The sequence below is a fragment of the Zophobas morio genome, unplaced genomic scaffold (assembly GCF_036711695.1).
Source record: "Zophobas morio isolate AGI-343-1 ecotype UQ-CSIRO unplaced genomic scaffold, CSIRO_AGI_Zmor_V1 ptg000012l, whole genome shotgun sequence".
NCBI classification, from domain to species: Eukaryota; Metazoa; Arthropoda; class Insecta; order Coleoptera; family Tenebrionidae; genus Zophobas; species Zophobas morio.
The window spans coordinates 27,883,128-27,902,016 of record NW_026972117.1 but is presented as its reverse complement, the minus strand read 5'-3'; the positions used below and the strand labels follow the sequence as shown (position 1 = coordinate 27,902,016).

General features: G+C 31.6%; 2 protein-coding genes and 1 long non-coding RNA gene across 4 annotated transcripts; all 3 read right to left on the bottom strand.

Moving 5' to 3' along the window:
- Positions 1-264: 264 nt before the first annotated feature.
- Positions 265-9,087, bottom strand: LOC135128130 (uncharacterized). The gene is made up of 2 exons (XR_010280336.1): positions 8,886-9,087; positions 265-490 (listed from the first exon to the last, which is right to left on the bottom strand). It is a non-coding gene; the product is annotated as an uncharacterized LOC135128130 (long non-coding RNA).
- Positions 9,088-9,593: 506 nt separating this feature from the next.
- On the bottom strand, positions 9,594-12,843 carry Tctn (tectonic). The gene is made up of 5 exons (XM_064055147.1): positions 12,471-12,843; positions 12,130-12,360; positions 11,654-11,816; positions 10,959-11,164; positions 9,594-10,811 (listed from the first exon to the last, which is right to left on the bottom strand). The coding sequence occupies exons 1-5, from the start codon at positions 12,837-12,839 to the stop codon at positions 9,594-9,596; spliced, it is 2,187 nt and encodes a 728-aa protein (XP_063911217.1). The 5' UTR covers positions 12,840-12,843.
- On the bottom strand, positions 12,791-18,765 carry LOC135128463 (B9 domain-containing protein 2). Of its 2 annotated transcripts, none has more exons than XM_064055370.1 (4): positions 18,574-18,765; positions 14,954-15,079; positions 12,926-13,208; positions 12,791-12,874 (listed from the first exon to the last, which is right to left on the bottom strand). In XM_064055370.1, the coding sequence occupies exons 1-4, from the start codon at positions 18,659-18,661 to the stop codon at positions 12,841-12,843; spliced, it is 531 nt and encodes a 176-aa protein (XP_063911440.1). In that variant the 5' UTR covers positions 18,662-18,765; the 3' UTR covers positions 12,791-12,840. The 2 variants fall into 2 exon arrangements, with proteins under 2 accessions (XP_063911440.1, XP_063911441.1); XM_064055371.1 differs by lacking the exon at positions 18,574-18,765 and adding an exon at positions 15,175-15,257.
- Between the last annotated feature and the right edge of the window lie 124 nt (positions 18,766-18,889).

The following is an 18,889-nucleotide window of genomic DNA, read 5'->3' as shown; positions in this document are numbered from 1 at the left end:
CCAAGGTATTCCTCTGTCATTATAACATTAATAAGAATGGGAAGGTATAACGTGAGTAAATAAACCGGCGATATTATAATATCTATGTAGACATAGCAACCGAATCCGTTGCTTTTCCTGATCTGATAGCTGAAAATTATGCTATTGGTTTTAACGATCGATTTTTAAACTTACAAACTTGTATTGTTTTCGATTTTTTACATTCATTGTTTTGTGAAAATAATTATATCGACCATTGTTGATTCGTAAAAAGACAAACAAACGATTCATGGTTTATCAGTTCATTTTCACATTTTATTTATGTTATATCAGTATCTGTATCCAGGAAATGCGTTTGGTTTATTCATACAAATGGCGCCACAGATAAAGGTATCACAACACTGCTTGTAGCGTGGGCAATCTGCGTTCGACCGGCAGGTCGCTGCAAACCCACGGCAACTCTTTCGGGCCTCTGGACTAGATGGCGTTGGACATCCAGAAGGATTTACATCTGAAAAAGATATTTTAACAATAAAAGCGAAAAGTCGAATAAATACTAAAAACGACAAAACAGATTTATTTTTACAAAGATAGCATTTCGATAATACATACATACAAATTAGGAACAATGTTAGTTACTATGAAAAACTAGCAAGAAGTTTTACTCTGGGAGCGTAAGCAGGTGATTTTATTAAACAAATAATCTCCACTGATGGTTGAGAAATGAGAAATTTTAGATACATTTTTAGCCTGGATGATAAAACGCTAAAAAAATATTTAATCATCCCCTCCAAAATTTAATGATGTCATCCGAAAATTTTTAAATCCACCAAAATTGTATACTTCTATGTCGACTAATTCAGAATTCACCCGTCTTATAGCTGTATACGAGTATTTACATGTAAGTTTTTGGAATGCAATTTTTATGCGAGGCAAAGCCGGAGATGTGGTACTAAAAAAATTAATCCCTGTTAGTGTATTTTCACCACCAAAAAATAAACCCATGTATTGTAAATATGTAATAATTTTTTCTATTATTTATTATTGTATTATATAAAGTACTTTATTAGGTATATTTTAGTACGTTTCAGAATTAAATTTTGTATTTGATTGTCCCAAATTTATTGCTTAAAATATCAAAATTTATATTTAATTTATTAAGTTTAGCTCAAGTGTTATTGTAAAAGAAAGCAAAGTTTTACGAAGTCTTCGAAACTCTGCTCTGCCTAAGTCGAAAGTGTACACTATTTTTTATTCGAGTTTATTGGGCGACTCGCTACTTTTATGTTTTCTCGATGTTTCATGACCCCCGAACAACTGCGCTGTAGCTATTTGGGTTGCGGCGTCAAGAGGTGACTATTTTCTGCGGTCCACGCGTTCGAGTAAGGTTTGCACTAGTGAGTTCGAATCTCATTTTCATAATCGTTACATCTTCAAAAATTACAGTAATGCTCCTCGCCCAAAATAATTTTCAGACCGTTTTGCTGGATATTAATCAGTCCACTCCCTGGTTAAAGGAGACAAAATCAGTCAAATTTCATTTTCTTTTATGCGACCGCTGATGCTTGTACGTGATTATAGGCGAATTCTTTCGAAGTATATATAAACATAAATACTCGAAGTTAACCATGGAATTACTTACAGTGACTTCATTTTCTCGTTGGTTATCAATTAGTTATCAGGTTTAAATATATTTTCTATCAGTGGCGTAACTACCGGTGTTCCGCGTGTTCGGCGGAACACGGGCCCGCTGCTTCAAGGGGCCCGGTCCGGTCACACGAACATTTTTTTTATTAGATTTTTTTTATATTATTGCCCAAATTACATTCTGAAATAAAAAATTCGAAAATGTGCGGTAATCCCAGGATCGATGGTCGATTGCTATTTACGAATTTTTTGCTGCAAAGGGCGGCATCTCAATATCATAGACTCAATAAACTCGGGTTTTAGCGACCGGCACCGGCGGTCGAAAATGCAGCAGCATCTGTTTGTAATAAACCTGTCGCAGTGCGCAATCCCATTGTAGCAAATCTAACACCCCATGTAGTAAATTACCAATCTTTATCCGACAAAAGTATGACTAGGTAATTTATGATGCAAGACAACAAAATACTTAAATTTTGTCCTCAGTTCTACAGTGAAACTTCATGCTGTAATAAAACGTGAAAAAAAAATCAGTTTCAGTTGTGTTTTATGAAAATTTTCGTATTTTCAAAACTATTTTAATTTTGTTCTTGTGGTGCTTTTTTGGAATAATAAAATATATCTGACGTATGTTACAACTAATTTTTTAAGTAGAAAAAAAACTGGACTGGGAAATTATTACAGAATGACCTACCTGTACTAGTGTCACTGAAATTATCACAGCATGTTTCACTTTTCTTACAATACCTCTTTCGGTGGTTTCAGCGGAAAGATCTTTTTCGAAATTAAAAATGACTAAAAATTTTTTTAGAAACAATGAGCCAATGCAGATTACCTTCATTGAATCTCTCAAATGGAAATCAAATTGCTAGAAGCTTTGATGTGTCAAATTTTGTATCAACTTGTGCCCATTGAAAAGCAAGAAGAAAACAATTTTGAAAAAATGGGCATTTTATCTATACTTCTATAATTACTTATATTATAAAGTTGAAGAGTTTGTTTGGTTGAACGCGCCAATCTCAGAAACTTGTATTAAAAAAATCTTTTTGTGTTGGAAAGTCCGTTTATCGAGGAAGGTTATAGGCTATATAACATCACCCTATGATTAATAGGAGCGGAGCAGCAATGAAAAATATGTATCGGAAAAACGGGAAAATTATTCTTCCTTTGACAGCTTCCGTTGCTTACGCTGCTTATTAAACGGTTAAAGTTACATAAAAATCATGTATGATGGAATTGTTCCCTTCTAAAAGTTCTAAAAAAAAGTCCGCGACAGCATACGTCAATCTTTTAAGGTCGACTCAGTATAACCTTTTTTATGGTAATGAATTTTTTTCTAAAATAGTTTAATATAAAATTCTGGTGTCACAGTGTTTGTAACCAATCTCCTCCGATTTTTATTAAATTTTTTGTGTATATTCGGTAGGTCTACTAAACTATTTTTTAAACCCCTAAGTGATAAGGGTGACCCACCAAGCTTTTTTTTATTTTTTAGACAACATTTTTTATTTTTATTTTTTTAAGATTTGGCATCAACAAATACATATAACCCTAAATTTTGACCCTTCTACCACCAACCCCCATTTTTTAATAACGATATGAGTATCTTTGCTTTCATCCACAGATGCGCAATAGGGTTGCAAGATGGTCATTGAATATAAATATTCATTGTCGTACGATAAATTTTTATGTATTTATTTTAATTTAATTTTTTATTTAACTATGTACCAAAATATTCACTAGAAATGCCAAAACAACGTTTGCCGGGTCGGCTAGTTTCTAATATTGTATATATTTTAATTATATGTCTTCAGGTAATTATTGTATTTTATTTTTTTAATTCAATGTTTCAGGTAGAATGATTTTAATAAAACGTTAGCCCTAATTGCAATCTACTCATTCTTTATTCATTATACTCGTATTTTTAAATATTTTTATTTCGCTGTTCATTAGGGGCCCCACAGTGTTGTAGAACACAGGCCCGCAGTTTAATTGTTACGCTACTGTTTTCTATTGATCGCACTTGTGCGGACCACGGTACCTTGCAATTTATGTCCCCGCCACGCAAGGCCTGCGGGGATGTTATTTACGCATTGGTTTTTACTTTATCGAGATTATCACAAAACAAAAATCTCAAAATCTAATTTCATAATTTTTCAAAAAGGTGGGATTTGTTGCAGGGGCGAGGTAAGTTCTGTGTCTGCCGAAATAATCAACCACCAGTTTTTTTATATGCTTGGGATTACGATTATGAAACGACGATAAAACATGAAAGTAGCCAAATGGATTCTATTACAATATCTACTTTTCTTATGCTCCAAAAGTATATACGCAGCTTTATTGTATAAGTTAAACGGAACACTGTATATATGTATTTGAAAATACTTTTAAATTATTTATAGGTCTATTAGTTTGCGTTGAAAAATTTTTGAATTCTGTCTTGTGATAAATAAAAACTCTACAAAAAATGTCTGATATGATGCGCCGAGAATGTTTTGTTCATTTTTCGTGTTACGCAAAGGGGTTCAGTCGCAGTAGGTTTGACTTTGTTGACGGCGTCTGAGGTCTGTAAATTAGTTTAAGTCGTTTATTTTTGTTAAAATTAATTTGATTTCGGGCTTAAAGTGAAAGGTGAGTGTTGTGATGTGCCCATGAGGAAAGAGTCTGCAAGGATCAGCGCGGAGGGAAAGGAAATCAGGATTCAAAGGGTAAGTGTTGTAAAATTGGCCTTTTCGGCTGAAATAATTTGGAATAATAGGTTTTTATCAATGTTAATTATTTAAAAATTCAATCAAATTTTGATTTTTATCTCATTAAGGACAATCTTTACATTTTACGCATCACTGCAATTAATAATATTATTCATTACAATTATCCTTATTGTTCTATGAAACATTTAAATTTCTGAGTTGTTTTGAAAACATTTTTGTATTTAGGACATATACTTAACGAAGTACAATTAAAAGGAGTTCACTAAATCAGCAAAACGTTTCAAATAACCATTTTAATTGAAAATAGTGGTCTTCAATGTTTTTTGGGAAGTGTTCATTGAAGTTTCGGTTAAATTAATTTTAGAATGTTCTTAACGTAGAGTACTAGGGTTATTTTTATTAAACTTTCACTTTTTGTTTTCTGGACATTCCCCAGTTTATGGAGTGAAAATATCGATTTACCGTTTCCGTCTATCTATTTGTTAGCGAATTTTTAGGCAAATATTCTCCGAAACTCTTTTTTTGGTGTATTTTGAGTCTGTTATATAGATGGTTTTTTGTTCATCTTCACTAAGAATCATGTGATGTAAATGTAAAATTTTCCTTAGAGTTTATATTGTGAATTCAAAACTTTTTCTGATTAGTACTTTTTTTAATCTTATGTACTTATTAACCTGTGTAGTGTTGAATTGCACCGTTATTAAAAATTGGGTATCTATAAAATTGATGTTAACTGCTATGGTATTTTTATTTGTGTACACAAAAATTTCATGTGTTGTTTGTTGCAGTGGGTTCGTAAATGAAGATGAGGGGATTCGCTAAATTGTAGCAGAAGAAGAAGCCTAAAGGTTAGAATTTTGCATTGATTTTATTAAATTGGGTGTTGTTTTTTTTTTTATTTTTTATGAAGACCATTTTGATCGGTAATTTTTTCACGTTTTTTTAGTACATATATTTTGTAACTATTTTATTTAATTTTTATGCACTCTTTTCCTTATGTGCGTATGTTCAGACAATTTTCTCCTTCCGATTTTTCGTGCAGGAGAAAAAAAATGACGTTTTTTTAATTTTTTTTTCCAAGAATATTTATTATATTAAATTATATATTATATTATCAATTGTTTATAAATCGTTTTATTTATTAGTGTTTAATTTTGTTCACTTTATTAGTTAACCTAATTAAATAAAAATAAAATATAAAAAACAATCCCCTGCCCTTGTAGTACAATAAAATACATATATTGTTTTTCGAAAAGTTATAAAATTTGATTTTGCGAATTTTCGTTTTTTTTTTCTAAAAATCTCTATAAGTTAAAATAAAGATATGTATGCAGTGATAAAGTACATGTAAAAAATGTGCTACGTATATGTTTTAAGTGAGTTTTTCCATTACAAAAGTTTGTGATGAGGTCATCAACATTTTTGCAAGGGCATATATCAATTTGGATAGATGCAATGCAAAATTTTGAGAAAATGCAGTGAGACGTTCTTGATTTAATCAATAAAATAAATTCTTCATTTAGTTAAAAATATCGTGTTAAACAAAATTTATCTAATCGTCTCCATCAACAACAATTAAATGACATAAACTCTTTTTTTTTCGTAGAAACTCATATTTACATTTTATAACATAACATACTCCTATATTTGCGGTTTATGAGTCTGCCTTTAATTTTATCACAATTACGTAAAAAAAAATTGTGCGCATACATTATATTTATAGATTACGTGCATAACGACTGCTAGTGAGCGTGTGGATTTCTTAGAGAACTTGAGCTCCGCTCACGTTAGTTCGATCCCATCCTTGCCGACATTTATTTTTTTTTTCTAGCACATTGAATTTGTTTGAATATCTGTCTTCAGATGCGAGAGAAGTCCTGTCTAAATGACTTTAGACCATTTTTTTTATTCAAAGCGAATCCCTATTACTGTATTTTCTTCACTAAAAAACCAAAAGCAGGATTCGTCTGCTGGTAAATGATTATCTTATTACGTTTCAGAATAAAATTTTTTATTATCCGCCTCCTACCAAAAGTAGGGCTGGTTTATTTGCTTGTAAATCTAGCAAATTATTATCTTATAACGTTTCAGAATAACATTTTTGATCATAAAGAATCGAAAAATCTTGAAATGAGTAAAAATATATCCGACTGTTTCGAGTTGCTTAAAAAAAAAAAATTGGTTGAAAGTTGTTTCAACAGAACTTCTCTCGCACCGCAAGTACAGTGAAGCATATCCAGCATTTTTACTTTACACAATTTTGTGATGATCTCATCAACATTTTTGCGAGGACACGTAACATGAACTTGGATTGGTGCAGTGTAGTACTTGCTAAGATAAGACTGATTGTGGCAAATTACATTTTATTTAGTCCGAATGGAAGGTGGATCTCAATTGAAAAGAGATAAAATCGATAGAATGAGAACAGCGTGTGTGGGCGGGGCTAGTATCTGCTAAGATAAGATTGGTAAATGACATATCTTCTAATCTAAGAAAAAAAAAGGGTGGGTGGGCGGGGCTAAAACTTGCTGAGATAGGACTGAACAATATTTAGAGTAGTCACTGGAATCAAGAAAGGGTGGGTGGGCGATACTACTGCTTGCTCATAAAACTAGCAAAAAGCTAAATTTAGCCCCGCCCAGGTCCTTTCTCCATTTCACTGACTTATTTTATTTAGTGTAAAATGGAAATTGAAAAATAACAGTATTATATTCCCAAAATTTTGTGGGAAAATAGAGTGAGCCGTTCTTGATTTAATCAATAAAATAAATTTGACGCATTCATTAATTTTTTTAAGCCACCTGTTTAAACAAATTTAAAAAATGTGGATGCAATGATAAATCACAAGTAAAAACTCATCATATTCTGCACATTTTGGGTAGAATTTATTAGGCAAAATTTTGAGATGACATCATCAATTTTTTGGGGGGGAATAAACAGATATATTTTGATTAACAACTTACAATGCTTATAATAACTTTAAAATGTCTACAAGATTTCGAATTATTTACTTTTGTAATTCTTGATTTAATCAATAAAAATTTTTTTTGAGTCACCTTTTGCATAAGAAAATCTAAAAAATATGAATGCAATGTTAAATTACAAGTAGAGACTCATCATATGTTGGACATTTTAAATAGAATTTATTCAGCAAAATTTTGAGATGACGTCATTAATTTTTTGGAAGGGCTAAGTAAATATATTTTGATAAAAAATTTTGTTTTATAATTTTGATTTTTTTCCAAAAATCTTGACGTTTCGGGTAAAAGCTCAACACAGAGTCATAAACTACATGTATAGGACTATGTTATTTTATACAATTTAACATTATTGGTGCGGAAAAGGTCGAAAAAACGTAAAAGTAGAGAGTCGGCCGACGGACTCCATTACAATACTTTCTCCACTTACGCTCGGGAAGTAAAAATAAAAAAAAAAAAATGATATTCGATGAAAAGGAAACTTTGTTTCCTAAAATTTTCAGACCTCGGCTCGTCCACAAATCGAAATTTTTTTAAAAATGTTTTTAGATAAAAATTCGAAAGAAACAAAGTTTGTGTATTTTAAGTAAACTCTTCTGGAGAATGTAATTTTTATCCGAGGCAAGGCTGAGAGTTCGCCACAGATATGGCTCTATGAAGATTTGATTAAACAGATAACCTCTGAAAGAACTGCACTGATCGTTGTAAAATTCCATTTTAAGCGTGGATGGTAAAACAAACATCTAATCATCTCCACCAAAAATTTTGCTAAATATATCTTATTTAAATGGACCAAAACTGTATATTTCTAGGTTGACATGTGATCTATTAATATACCCGTGTTTATGTATAATCATACATGTAAGTTTTTCGAAAAAAGTTCGAAATTGCACAACAAAACCTTATTACAGTGTAATTTACAAACTGAAAAACTAAATCGATAATCAGAATAATTCATCTGTTCATCCCTTGTAAAACTTGGTGGCATACTTATCATGTCAAAATTTTGTTAAAGAAATAAATTGCTTTCAATTTATAGTGTGATACGTTTCTTTAGTTGTGATTTAATAATATACTCATCTATATTTTTAAGTATACGGATGCATACGAGCTACCAAAAAACTATTTTTCATTAAAGCGCCGACAGTCAAGTAGGCCATTACGTTTATATTGACTTTGATAAAAAAAAAAATATGCAGATTATTAATGAGATCGCAAAAATTAATAAAGGTTAGATAACGTGCTGTTCGATAAGTCTAGCTAGTAAGAAACAAAAACAGAAAAAAATGATAATCTATTTTCAAGAAAGCGAACAAACATGCTATAAAGAAAAAGAAAGGTGGAACAAGTCATATTTTAAAAGTGTTACAACGCAATAAATTTAAAAGAAGAAAAGATAAGGTGGCATAAATAATTCCAAAAACGCTTACATACACAACCAACTCTAATAAAAGCAAAGCTGTTTTTTCTACATACTCTACCTTTTGTAAAACATTTAATAATATGTAGTAAGTTTCTTTTTCCAGTTTCACTGACTCAAAAAAACAACAAAGGGTATTATGCACCTACTTACACTCACAACAGCTTTTGTAGTATTTGCAACAATACTCATTTACAGCATCTCCACAACTTTTGCAAATCATTTCAACACTGTTGTCTTGGGAAATCACCAAACTTAAACTACAAGCCAATAAAAACCACAGCTTAAACATAACGATGTGTTAAAATATGGTACAACAAATTGTAATAGTGCTAACTGCATTAATCTGTTTGAACTGAATCGGTGGGTATGTCGCGTGAAGTAAAAACATCTGCTTAATATTCTCTTCGTCAAAAATTATGTAAGAAATTTAAGTAACGTATACGCAGGCATGTACGATTTTATACGTGTATAGCATTCCAGTAATTAACTAAATAAAAATCATTTTCATTTCGTAAACCGTTTGGAAATATTTGTTTCAGATTTGGATGAAGAGAAAACAAGCGCTAGCTGAGAGAAGCATTACACTAAATAGTAATTTCATTTTGATTAAAGTTCTGGTTATATTTTTTACCCTCTCATAAGCCATAGTATACGAAACTGTGGGTTTTTTGTTTCGGTCTGTCGCCTTTTGAAAATTTAGAAGTAGAATTTTGTACTAAATTAAATTTTCTTATTCTCCCTCCATTCACAAAAAATAATAATAATTGGTACTCCTGTATATGCATGTACTTACCTGTCGCAAATATAAATAATACGTGTGAAATTACAAATAATACCACAGGATATATTTTCAATAATTTATTTTACAATGTTCAGAACTGTAATATAAACCAAAACTAAATACTGACAAGCTATTTTTATAGACGCTTTATTATTTAATTTAACAAATGGGTAGAAGAAATCGTGAGGTAAACGAATATTTAAACTAGGTGGATCAACAATTTTTCTAATTTTCTTCGTAGTAATGTCAAAAAATGCAATTTGCGTAGCCATCTTAACACTAAATATAAAATTCAATTTGTTTACAAAAACAGGGAAAGTTATGTTTTTGTAGCTTTTAAAGCGAAGTGTTGTAGCTAAAATTTTCTCCTGATTAAGAACATCTTCAAAGTCAACTCGAGCATGATATATTTCGATTACCAGTAAAGTTGTTATATTGCCACAAGTAAGTGTTTTCTTGTCATTTTCAAATTTTCCCCATGTCTTGTTTAGAATATCTTTAAGATCAACTTCATACATTGTTTTCACCCATTCTTCAACATTATAGGTGTTTGCGTTACCCCACTGACCAATTAATTTATTATCCAAAGTACTGTTTGTTAAATTATTTAGCGACCAGTATTTGAAAATTAGCGTCTGCACTTCCATGCATAGAGCTCTCGCGGACATATTTTTCTGCTGTATCATTTCTTTAATTGTGCATTTGAAATAATAATTGAAACCAAATTCAACAGGTGTGTATTCGTGTTTGTTCAACACGCATATACCATCTTCATTAACGGAAGGCAAAACCATAAAATTACTGGTAAAATCAACTGGATTGCGAAATAATTTCTTTTCAAATGTATAGACTGTGTTATTAGTTACCGATGAATTTGTAATAACTGTATTATTGTTAGTAATATTTACAGAAATAATACTTGCAATTAAAACTGGTTTACCCACTAGATATCCAGGGTTGCCACTAAGATATGAAGAATGATTCAAAGAGTGATTCCACCACCTGAAGCCAACTTCGAAAGTTTGGGAAAAATCAATATTCATATTTAGAGAATAAGTAACATTCACCAAGTTTAAAAAAAGTTTTGCCTTTATCATTCCTTCAGTGCCATTATGATAAAACTCATATTTGATATGTCGAACTAAATTAATACAAGACAGTTCATTGTTTGCAATGCTTAGATAACAATTTGTCTTAAGGTTATTTGTAAAATTTTGTTTAATTTCAATACAGTGTTCGAAATGTTTGCCACAAATTTCCGGAACTATAGTAAGGCAGACATTTCTGGGACAATTCTGAAAAAAAAAGATATTAGCATAATTTACGTAACAGAAATAACAGTTAAAAAAATAGTTGAGTGCATAATTAATATGTTTAAGAAATTATAACATTACTAAGTAAAATTGAAAAAATTATTTATGCAAACTGCTGTTGTCAATTACCTCTAAAAAATTATTCTTTTTATATAGTGATAAGTTCAATGATCCAGGGCTGGAAATTATCGATATATTTTCAAAATACGTATTAGCACGAAGCAGATAATTATCTTTAGATACATCGGTGTGGGTACAGGTACTCCTAACATCAATTAAATATTTTACATATTCTGTTACCACACACTTTGCAACAACGAAGCTTTTGGAAAACTCTGTAACAAACAAATGCATTATTTTTACTTCCCGAGCGTAGATTTAGGAGGTATTGTAATAGTCCATATGACGAATTTCTATGTTTTCTCGATGTTTCATGACCCCTGGAGTATGAAAAAAATCTGAAATAAAGCACTCACACTTTATTTTATAACTAACAAAATCTGCTTCAAAACGAATTATTTTAGCTTATGTTGAATCTGAAATGATGGTTTATTTCACTCAACTTTCATCTTTTTAAGTTTATATACGTATTTATTTCAACTGAAAATGAAATAAATATCTATCTATCAAAAGGCGTTAAAATATATATATATATATATATATAGGTACATTGCAATTTAAAATATGTACTAAATTAAACTTTCTCTTTCAAGCTACAACCAATGGAGTTTACAGAATTTCAAAGTGTTTTCAAGATATAAGGCTGCGGAATTTTAACTGGGACACTCTGTATAATATTATCATATTAGAAACGCTACACTTACGTAAATGTTCCAGATGATGGTTTCGAATAATCCACAATGGTTTCCCATAAGTATAATTAACATAATTTATTTCTGCTATTTCTGGAATGTTTTTTGACACATAATCAGGCCAAGAGTATTTACCTGCTTTCTCAAATTCAGCTTCTTGAAATGACTCTAAAGGCTAAAAAAATGTATAAAACTATTGGAACTACCAGACACGACAAACATATAGACAAGTTTGTTAAATATGTATTGAATAAAAAATTTAAACATTTAAAAATGCAGTTCCTCTGCCGATTTATTTGTTTTTAGCTAAACTTCGAAATGCCAACGGAGAATAAGAATAAGAAAAGTTCAAAGAGAAAAATAAGCGGATATTCAATATAAAACAAAAGATGCAAATTCTTGAGTATAAATTACCAACATTTTTGAAAATAGAAGGAACCACTCATACAAATCTGTTCAATTATTTTGCATATGCTAAAATTACTTACATTTGTTCGTTGCACCAAATAACTTGGTGGTGCATTATTAGCCACAACACAAAATAATCCATTTTGGCTGACTTGGAGTTCATGGGGTGTGTGATTAACGTAAATATGTTTTGTGTAATGGCAGAATCGTGTATCGTATTCGTGAAAGTCTTCTTCGCAATGACTAAATACCATTCGATCTTCCGAAGAACAGTCTTTGTCACAACAGCAGTTTATGTCGCAATACTGAATCTAAAAAAAATTGTTGCGTTTCGAAGATTGTTGTAGTTATAAGTAGAATAATAAAAATATATGGTGTATTTCAATATTTCTGTTATACGGCTTTTCAAATACTTACGTACTTTTAAATCACAAATACATATATTCTTTTTAGAGCGAGTAGGCACATGTGTCATAAATTTAAAGGTCTTCATGGGGCTTTCCGTAATTCCAGTTGTAGAATTGGAAATGGTTTGTTCAGTTGTTTTAGGTAAATCCGTGGTGGTTACATTTGCAGTCAATGTTGAATTAATAACACAAGAATTATTTACATCACAGGTAGTAGTGAGCAGGCTCTGTGTTGATAATATAGTCGGCATAGTTGTGTTTTCGGCTACCGATACATTCAATAAACTGATATTTGTTTTTGTCTTAGTTAAGTTTTGTTCTAAATATGAATATTTTATATACAAGCTAAACAGCACCAATTTAAAAAGCATCTCGAAGCCCATTCTACTCATATTCAACTCCGTAATTTGTAAAATTTCTACAAAATGCAAAAATGTCAGTGTAAATTTTTTTAATCAATTAAATTTACCTAAGTATTACGCAAAGTTCAAACGAAACAACTCCCATAGCCTCTGTAGACAGTTTATATCGTTCTCCGGAAGAAAAAACCAAATCTGGGTTTTTAATTTGAAATCCGCCTCCCAAAAAATATTGTACAAAACGATCTTTTATGGTACCAAAAGGTCTCCACGTGTAACAGTCTACAATATGTGTGCCAGGAGAAGCGGGAACTGTAATAAATCCGTAACCAAAAATGTGACTTCGTCCTAACCAGTCAAGGTGATATACTTGTAGATAAATTTTAGGCCATCCTAGAAAAAAGAATGTACAGGGTGATACTTCAATTTTTTCTCACAAATATTATTTTGAAAATTGAAAAAATTCGAGTTTCTTTAGCTCTAAAGCCGAATAAATAAATGCATGCCCCATTTATTAGAGATCTTTTCCAATAAAGACTTATTGACTAATTTTCAAAATGTTATCATCAACTTTGTTGCGTACTATATGTTTATTGGTGCCGGGAGTTAGGTAAGCAGCAAATCTTTCTTATTCCTAATGCTTATCTTCACCACCGCTCAAAAAATATCGGCACCATAGAGACTTGTTGTTCATCGTTCGCCATTGGTAACAGACCTGGGCCCTTCGATCTGGTCTTTGTAATTGTGGAGGAAGATCGGCATAACAGGGTAAGTCCTTTATTCATCTTCCTACAATTGTTGCTTGCTTATACAACTTATGTGTCGTAAACATATGGTCTTTCGAGCCGGATTGTTTAATTAGTCCATGGTTTATAGTTGCTTATTTATCGTATAGTATACGAGCCTACCTACGTGCGCCTGTTTGCAGCCATTTCTTTTTTTAATCCCATTGGTATTATTGCTTAGATTTGAACAAGGGCCCAACGGAAACTGTAGGTAAGCGAAGAAAAATATTGTTGCCTTGGTGGGAATCGGACCCCACGCATCCCGCTTTCCGGGCAGGTATTCTGACCACTAGACCACGAGGCCACTTATCTTTCTCCGCTCACCGACGTGTTATTGTGCCGCCACAGAAACTTTCAAAACACGTGGTAAACGTTCGATATTTTGAATTTTTTCTTTGCATCGACGCGAATTCCTAATATTTTGTGTCGCATTGGTATTACATCGGTTAGATTTCTAGACAGACTTTGATTGCTCCTGAACATCAACGTTATCAACTAATCCGTTTCCGATTATTGATTAATATTGTCACTGAAACACACTGAAAAGTACCATCAACTTATATCAACGTATATTTGCTTGGTCGGACTAGTTTATAGTGATGCCGTGGATTCGTTCCTCAGATTGTCATTGGAAGGTATTTGTGGCCAACAGAAGTTCTTATGTTGTGTTTTAATTAAACCATTCCTCATAGCTCTTGCATTCGGTACTTTAAGGGTGGGCGGTATGTTGCGTACTATATCTTCATTGGCATCAGCAATACCTTCCTGCTCCTAATGCCTACTTTCACCACCGCTACCCCCTTTAAGCCGTATCCATACATAGGCCACCCCCTATGGGTCGACATATCGAAAAATATCGACACCATAGTGTTACTGGTGTTCGTTGTTCGCTATTGATAGAGGACCCTTCGGTCCGATCTTTGTAATTGTAAAAGATCCAGGAGCCTTCAAGCTGCCTCAGTTATACTAGAGTTTTACCAGGCCCAGGTGGTTCAACGATGTTTGAAAAACAGGGATAAATTGACCGCCGCGCGCAGGTGACCAATATCCAAAAAGATAACTTTTACAGACCAGCCTGTACAGAAATTAGTAGATGAGTTGTAGGCAAGTCCGACAACACTAAAAGTAAGTTTTCTAAAGGAAGCCAAACACACATTTTTTTCATTACGTTTGAAAAATGATAGGCACTTGTGAAACCCCAGAAGTTACATTTTGTCACTATGTCATAAAAATGACATATTTCACGGAGCGTGAAAGATCTCATATAATTATCATTTTTAAAATGTGACAAAAAAAGAAGTCATTATTATTATTAAAAGCTCTGCTTTTTTTAATAATAGCATAAAAAACAACCTTGAAGTCCTGCGGTGGCCAAGTGAATATCTATAGGAAAGGACCATTTACAACCATTTCCTAGTTGAGAGGAAGTAACTTGAGTCTGACCTTCTTTCTTTCCAGAAATTATTTTCCAGTTATTCCCTTAAAATAATAGAAAATATTAATATTTACATAAACTTAATACGACAATATGCCTTTCAGTTCATGTCACAATACAAGGGCAAGTACGTACTTACTTGTCTCACGACTGTGACGTTGCATTTACTTTAATCGTGAACATTTGTCCATAATGTGATAGTGTACCTACACTGTACAACAAACATGAAGTACAGTAGTTCTAAAGATATTTGGAAAGAGATTTAATCACTTTATGAGTGTCATTAATCCCTGGTTAACCTTCAACTGCCTGGTATTGAGCTTAATCCCCATAAAAGTACCCGAGTTCAATCCGGTCCGCATGCAACGAAGTGCAAAATTCTGACCTGCGGCGCGGGGCTTTGAACATTTATGGTAGCGGCATTTATATCCCGTTTAGAGTGCAATAAAAGTATTTAACTCTGTTTCCAAATATCTTTAAAAACACTCTATGTATATATTATACATATATGGCAAATAAATGTGCGTCAATTCATATAAGTGAGAAATGAATATTCCAACTTTTCTTTAAAACTATCACTAATGACTTATGATATTTTTCTCTAGAATGGTGGCGATTTCACCAATAAAATTGATACTTGTTTCGATACTGATATGAAAAATAGACGTACACATAGAGGCATAGTTAAAGTATGGCAACCAAAGTTTAAACGGTGATTGTAAAAGATCCTTAAACACAGCATTAGGCATCTGAAAACGTATACCTAAGTACATATTTCACAAAAAAAAAACCTTATTAAATCATTTTTTGAAATGTCATCAACTCTAGAGGGAATAAACTTAAAAATACAGTGATGTCTTTCATGAATGAATGAATTAAATTAGAAACTAAATAAAATGCCTCATATATTTTCGATTCTTATTCTAACATCTATACGGGTAGGTATGCCAGATAAAATTTCGCGACCTTATACCTTCAAAACGATTAGAGAGATTGAAATTGTGATGAAAAAATAACGGATAAATTGTTAAGAAAGCTCCGAGGAACTAAAATGGTTTAAAAAAATCCCTGAACAAAATTTTTGAAATTATTAAACTTCAAAAATGAATTCTTCAATTTCGTAATTCTGATACGTTTAAATGTGAATTTAATTGACAGTCTAAAACTCCAATTGTCAAAAATCACATCTGTCAACAGTAAAAAATGACGTTGTGGATTGTATTGTAGAAAATTACTAATAACTAATTATTTAAATGCCTGCAGTATGTTATTGAAAGGTAGGTACATACAAAATAATATGGGTGCTAAAAGTAAAAAAAAAGTTCAGGTAAAAGCTTAGATCATATAATAATATATAATCATATTTATTATATGATCTAAGGGTAAAAGTGCTCTCATTTTAGAGATAAAAATTATTAAAATGTATGTTGAAATTCGTTGTACGCCTTTGATAAAAAGATCATCTTTCGTTTCTATAGAAACATTTAGATTTGATAAGTTTTATTGTTAGAGTTGCTAGGATTTACTAAAATAAAATAATTTTACCTATTTATCCTTCAGTGGCGTCTAAAAAGGTTGGATAAGGGTTCATTTTCTCCTTATAATTTCGATAACACAAAATAAGTTTTTCAGACTTCTTAGACTTCGCGAATAACTGTCAATTTTGTTGTACGTACCTTTCAATAACACCCTGTATTAGACATTAAGTTCAATAAAATAAATCAGGATTACGAAGTTAATTCTTCAACTTTGAAGTTTAATATGTATTTTTAAAATAATGGTGCAGGGATTTGTTTAAAGATGTTTTTCTTTTTTTATTCAGTGCCTTCTTCACAACGTACCATCGAGCTTGTCTGGTATTTTTTGATCACTCTGTATATGGTGTCGGCGTCGCGACGCAAACTTATATTTTTTTAAATGGCAACGTACCTATATGTGTTTTTTAAGTGACCGTTAAATTACGATTACAATGATATGAAATATTTAGGTGTTTATTTCATTTTCAGTCGATAAAAAAAATATTTGAATATAAAATTTGAAGTTGAATGAAATAAAGTACCACTTTATTTTGGATCTACATATTTCAAAAACAGCAATTTTACACGTATTGAATACAAAACTTCATATTAGTATCACGTGTTAAAAAAACCGAAACATTCCTAATTCATTTTTTTTATTCTTCTAAATCAGACAAAGGTTGCAAATATGACACATCTTTTATGGGTCAACACAAAAATAAACCTAAGGGCATTAAATTTGGGCTCTGAGCGATCATCGACTACCTCATGCCGACCCAATTTTCATAATACATAATAATAAATGTTTTGCAGAATTAAAAAATTAAACCAGTTTCTAATGTGTATATGCAGCGAAAACAAGTGTTGTGCGTATGTATTTGTCCAAGATTTCTGACGTTAACATTTAACAGCATAGTAGTGTAATTGAGTTTGTATAATTATTCTTATGACAATATTTGGCAACTAGATGTATTTCTTCATTCAGATAATTTATATTATTTACAGTTAAAACTAATGCAACACACAGAAGTGTTTTATAATTTAAAATCGTAATTTAATGATCTATTAAAATCCGTTAAAGATTATACGTTTATACAATTTTATAAATACAGGTTTACGTCCCGACGCTGGCGCCGACTCCATACGTTAAACTTCCCCCTTCAAACTAAAAACAATGGCGTGTACAGCATTTCAAAATTTCTATGCGTTGTTAAGATCAACAATTACTATTTCAGTTGGTATCAGTAATGGAGGTAGAATTGTACATTATTCATGGTATCACAAATTTTCGTTCAAATGGGTGGAACTGTCACCTCCATTTGACTTTCTGTTGTTAAAATTGACATAGTTGACAGTTACATTTAATTTAAATCAACATTTGTTATTGATTTTTAACCGAATTTTCCCAAGTATTTAAAAGTGATATGGCGCCAAGTATTTGGATCAGGGTCGGCAACGGCAGCGCATGAAAAATTGCTTAGAATTGCTTGGTGTTGCCAATGCCAACTTCTACAGTATTTGTTGATCACGCTGTATAAGGCCGTGGAGTTTTGTCTGTACATCGTGTTAACAATCATTACGTAAGTCCAAAAATCATTTTTCTTTTTCAACGATTTTTTCTATGTTCATGTTTTTCTTACGAAATAATGAGTTGTCAAAGTACCGAAATTGTTACAACTTTGATATAATTTTCCCCCTTTTGCATATGTAATAAAAAAATTCTGTAAAAAAATATCGTTGACGTGGCTCTGACGTCTCATTAAAACAATTGCAAAAACTAATTATGTTCTTAAATTCTTTGAATTTATGTTCGTTTCTTCTTATTTTATTGAATTTATTCAAAATTTTACGGATATTATGCATATACGGGTGTGACGCATATTTTTTGTGTTGTAAATACAACTGGAGGACTACAAAATAGTTATAAAAACTTGTAATTATACCAAATATTTTTTGGTTGTTTATATTTTTGTAAGCGGGCTTCCGACTGATGTAATTCAACAAAGTGTAATTATACTCACCAATTTGAAGAAACCACTTGCAGAACAAATTTTGCTTTGGAAAATCTTTTGCTTCAATTATTTGGCCAACAATATGAACTTCTGCCATAGGGCTAAACAATTACATTAATACCAGCAGAGTTTAATTACAACTTACGAATAACACCAAAAAATATTTTGAGATATTGTACAACTCTACAGAACATAAACCAAACAACTTTTTTGTTTATGGTAGCTTTATTGGTTGCTAGGTAACGGTTGTCAAAATAATCTAGGGGCGGGGGTATTTGGTTTAAATAAAAGAATGACAAAACACTAGAAGGCGGATGCACCTGCA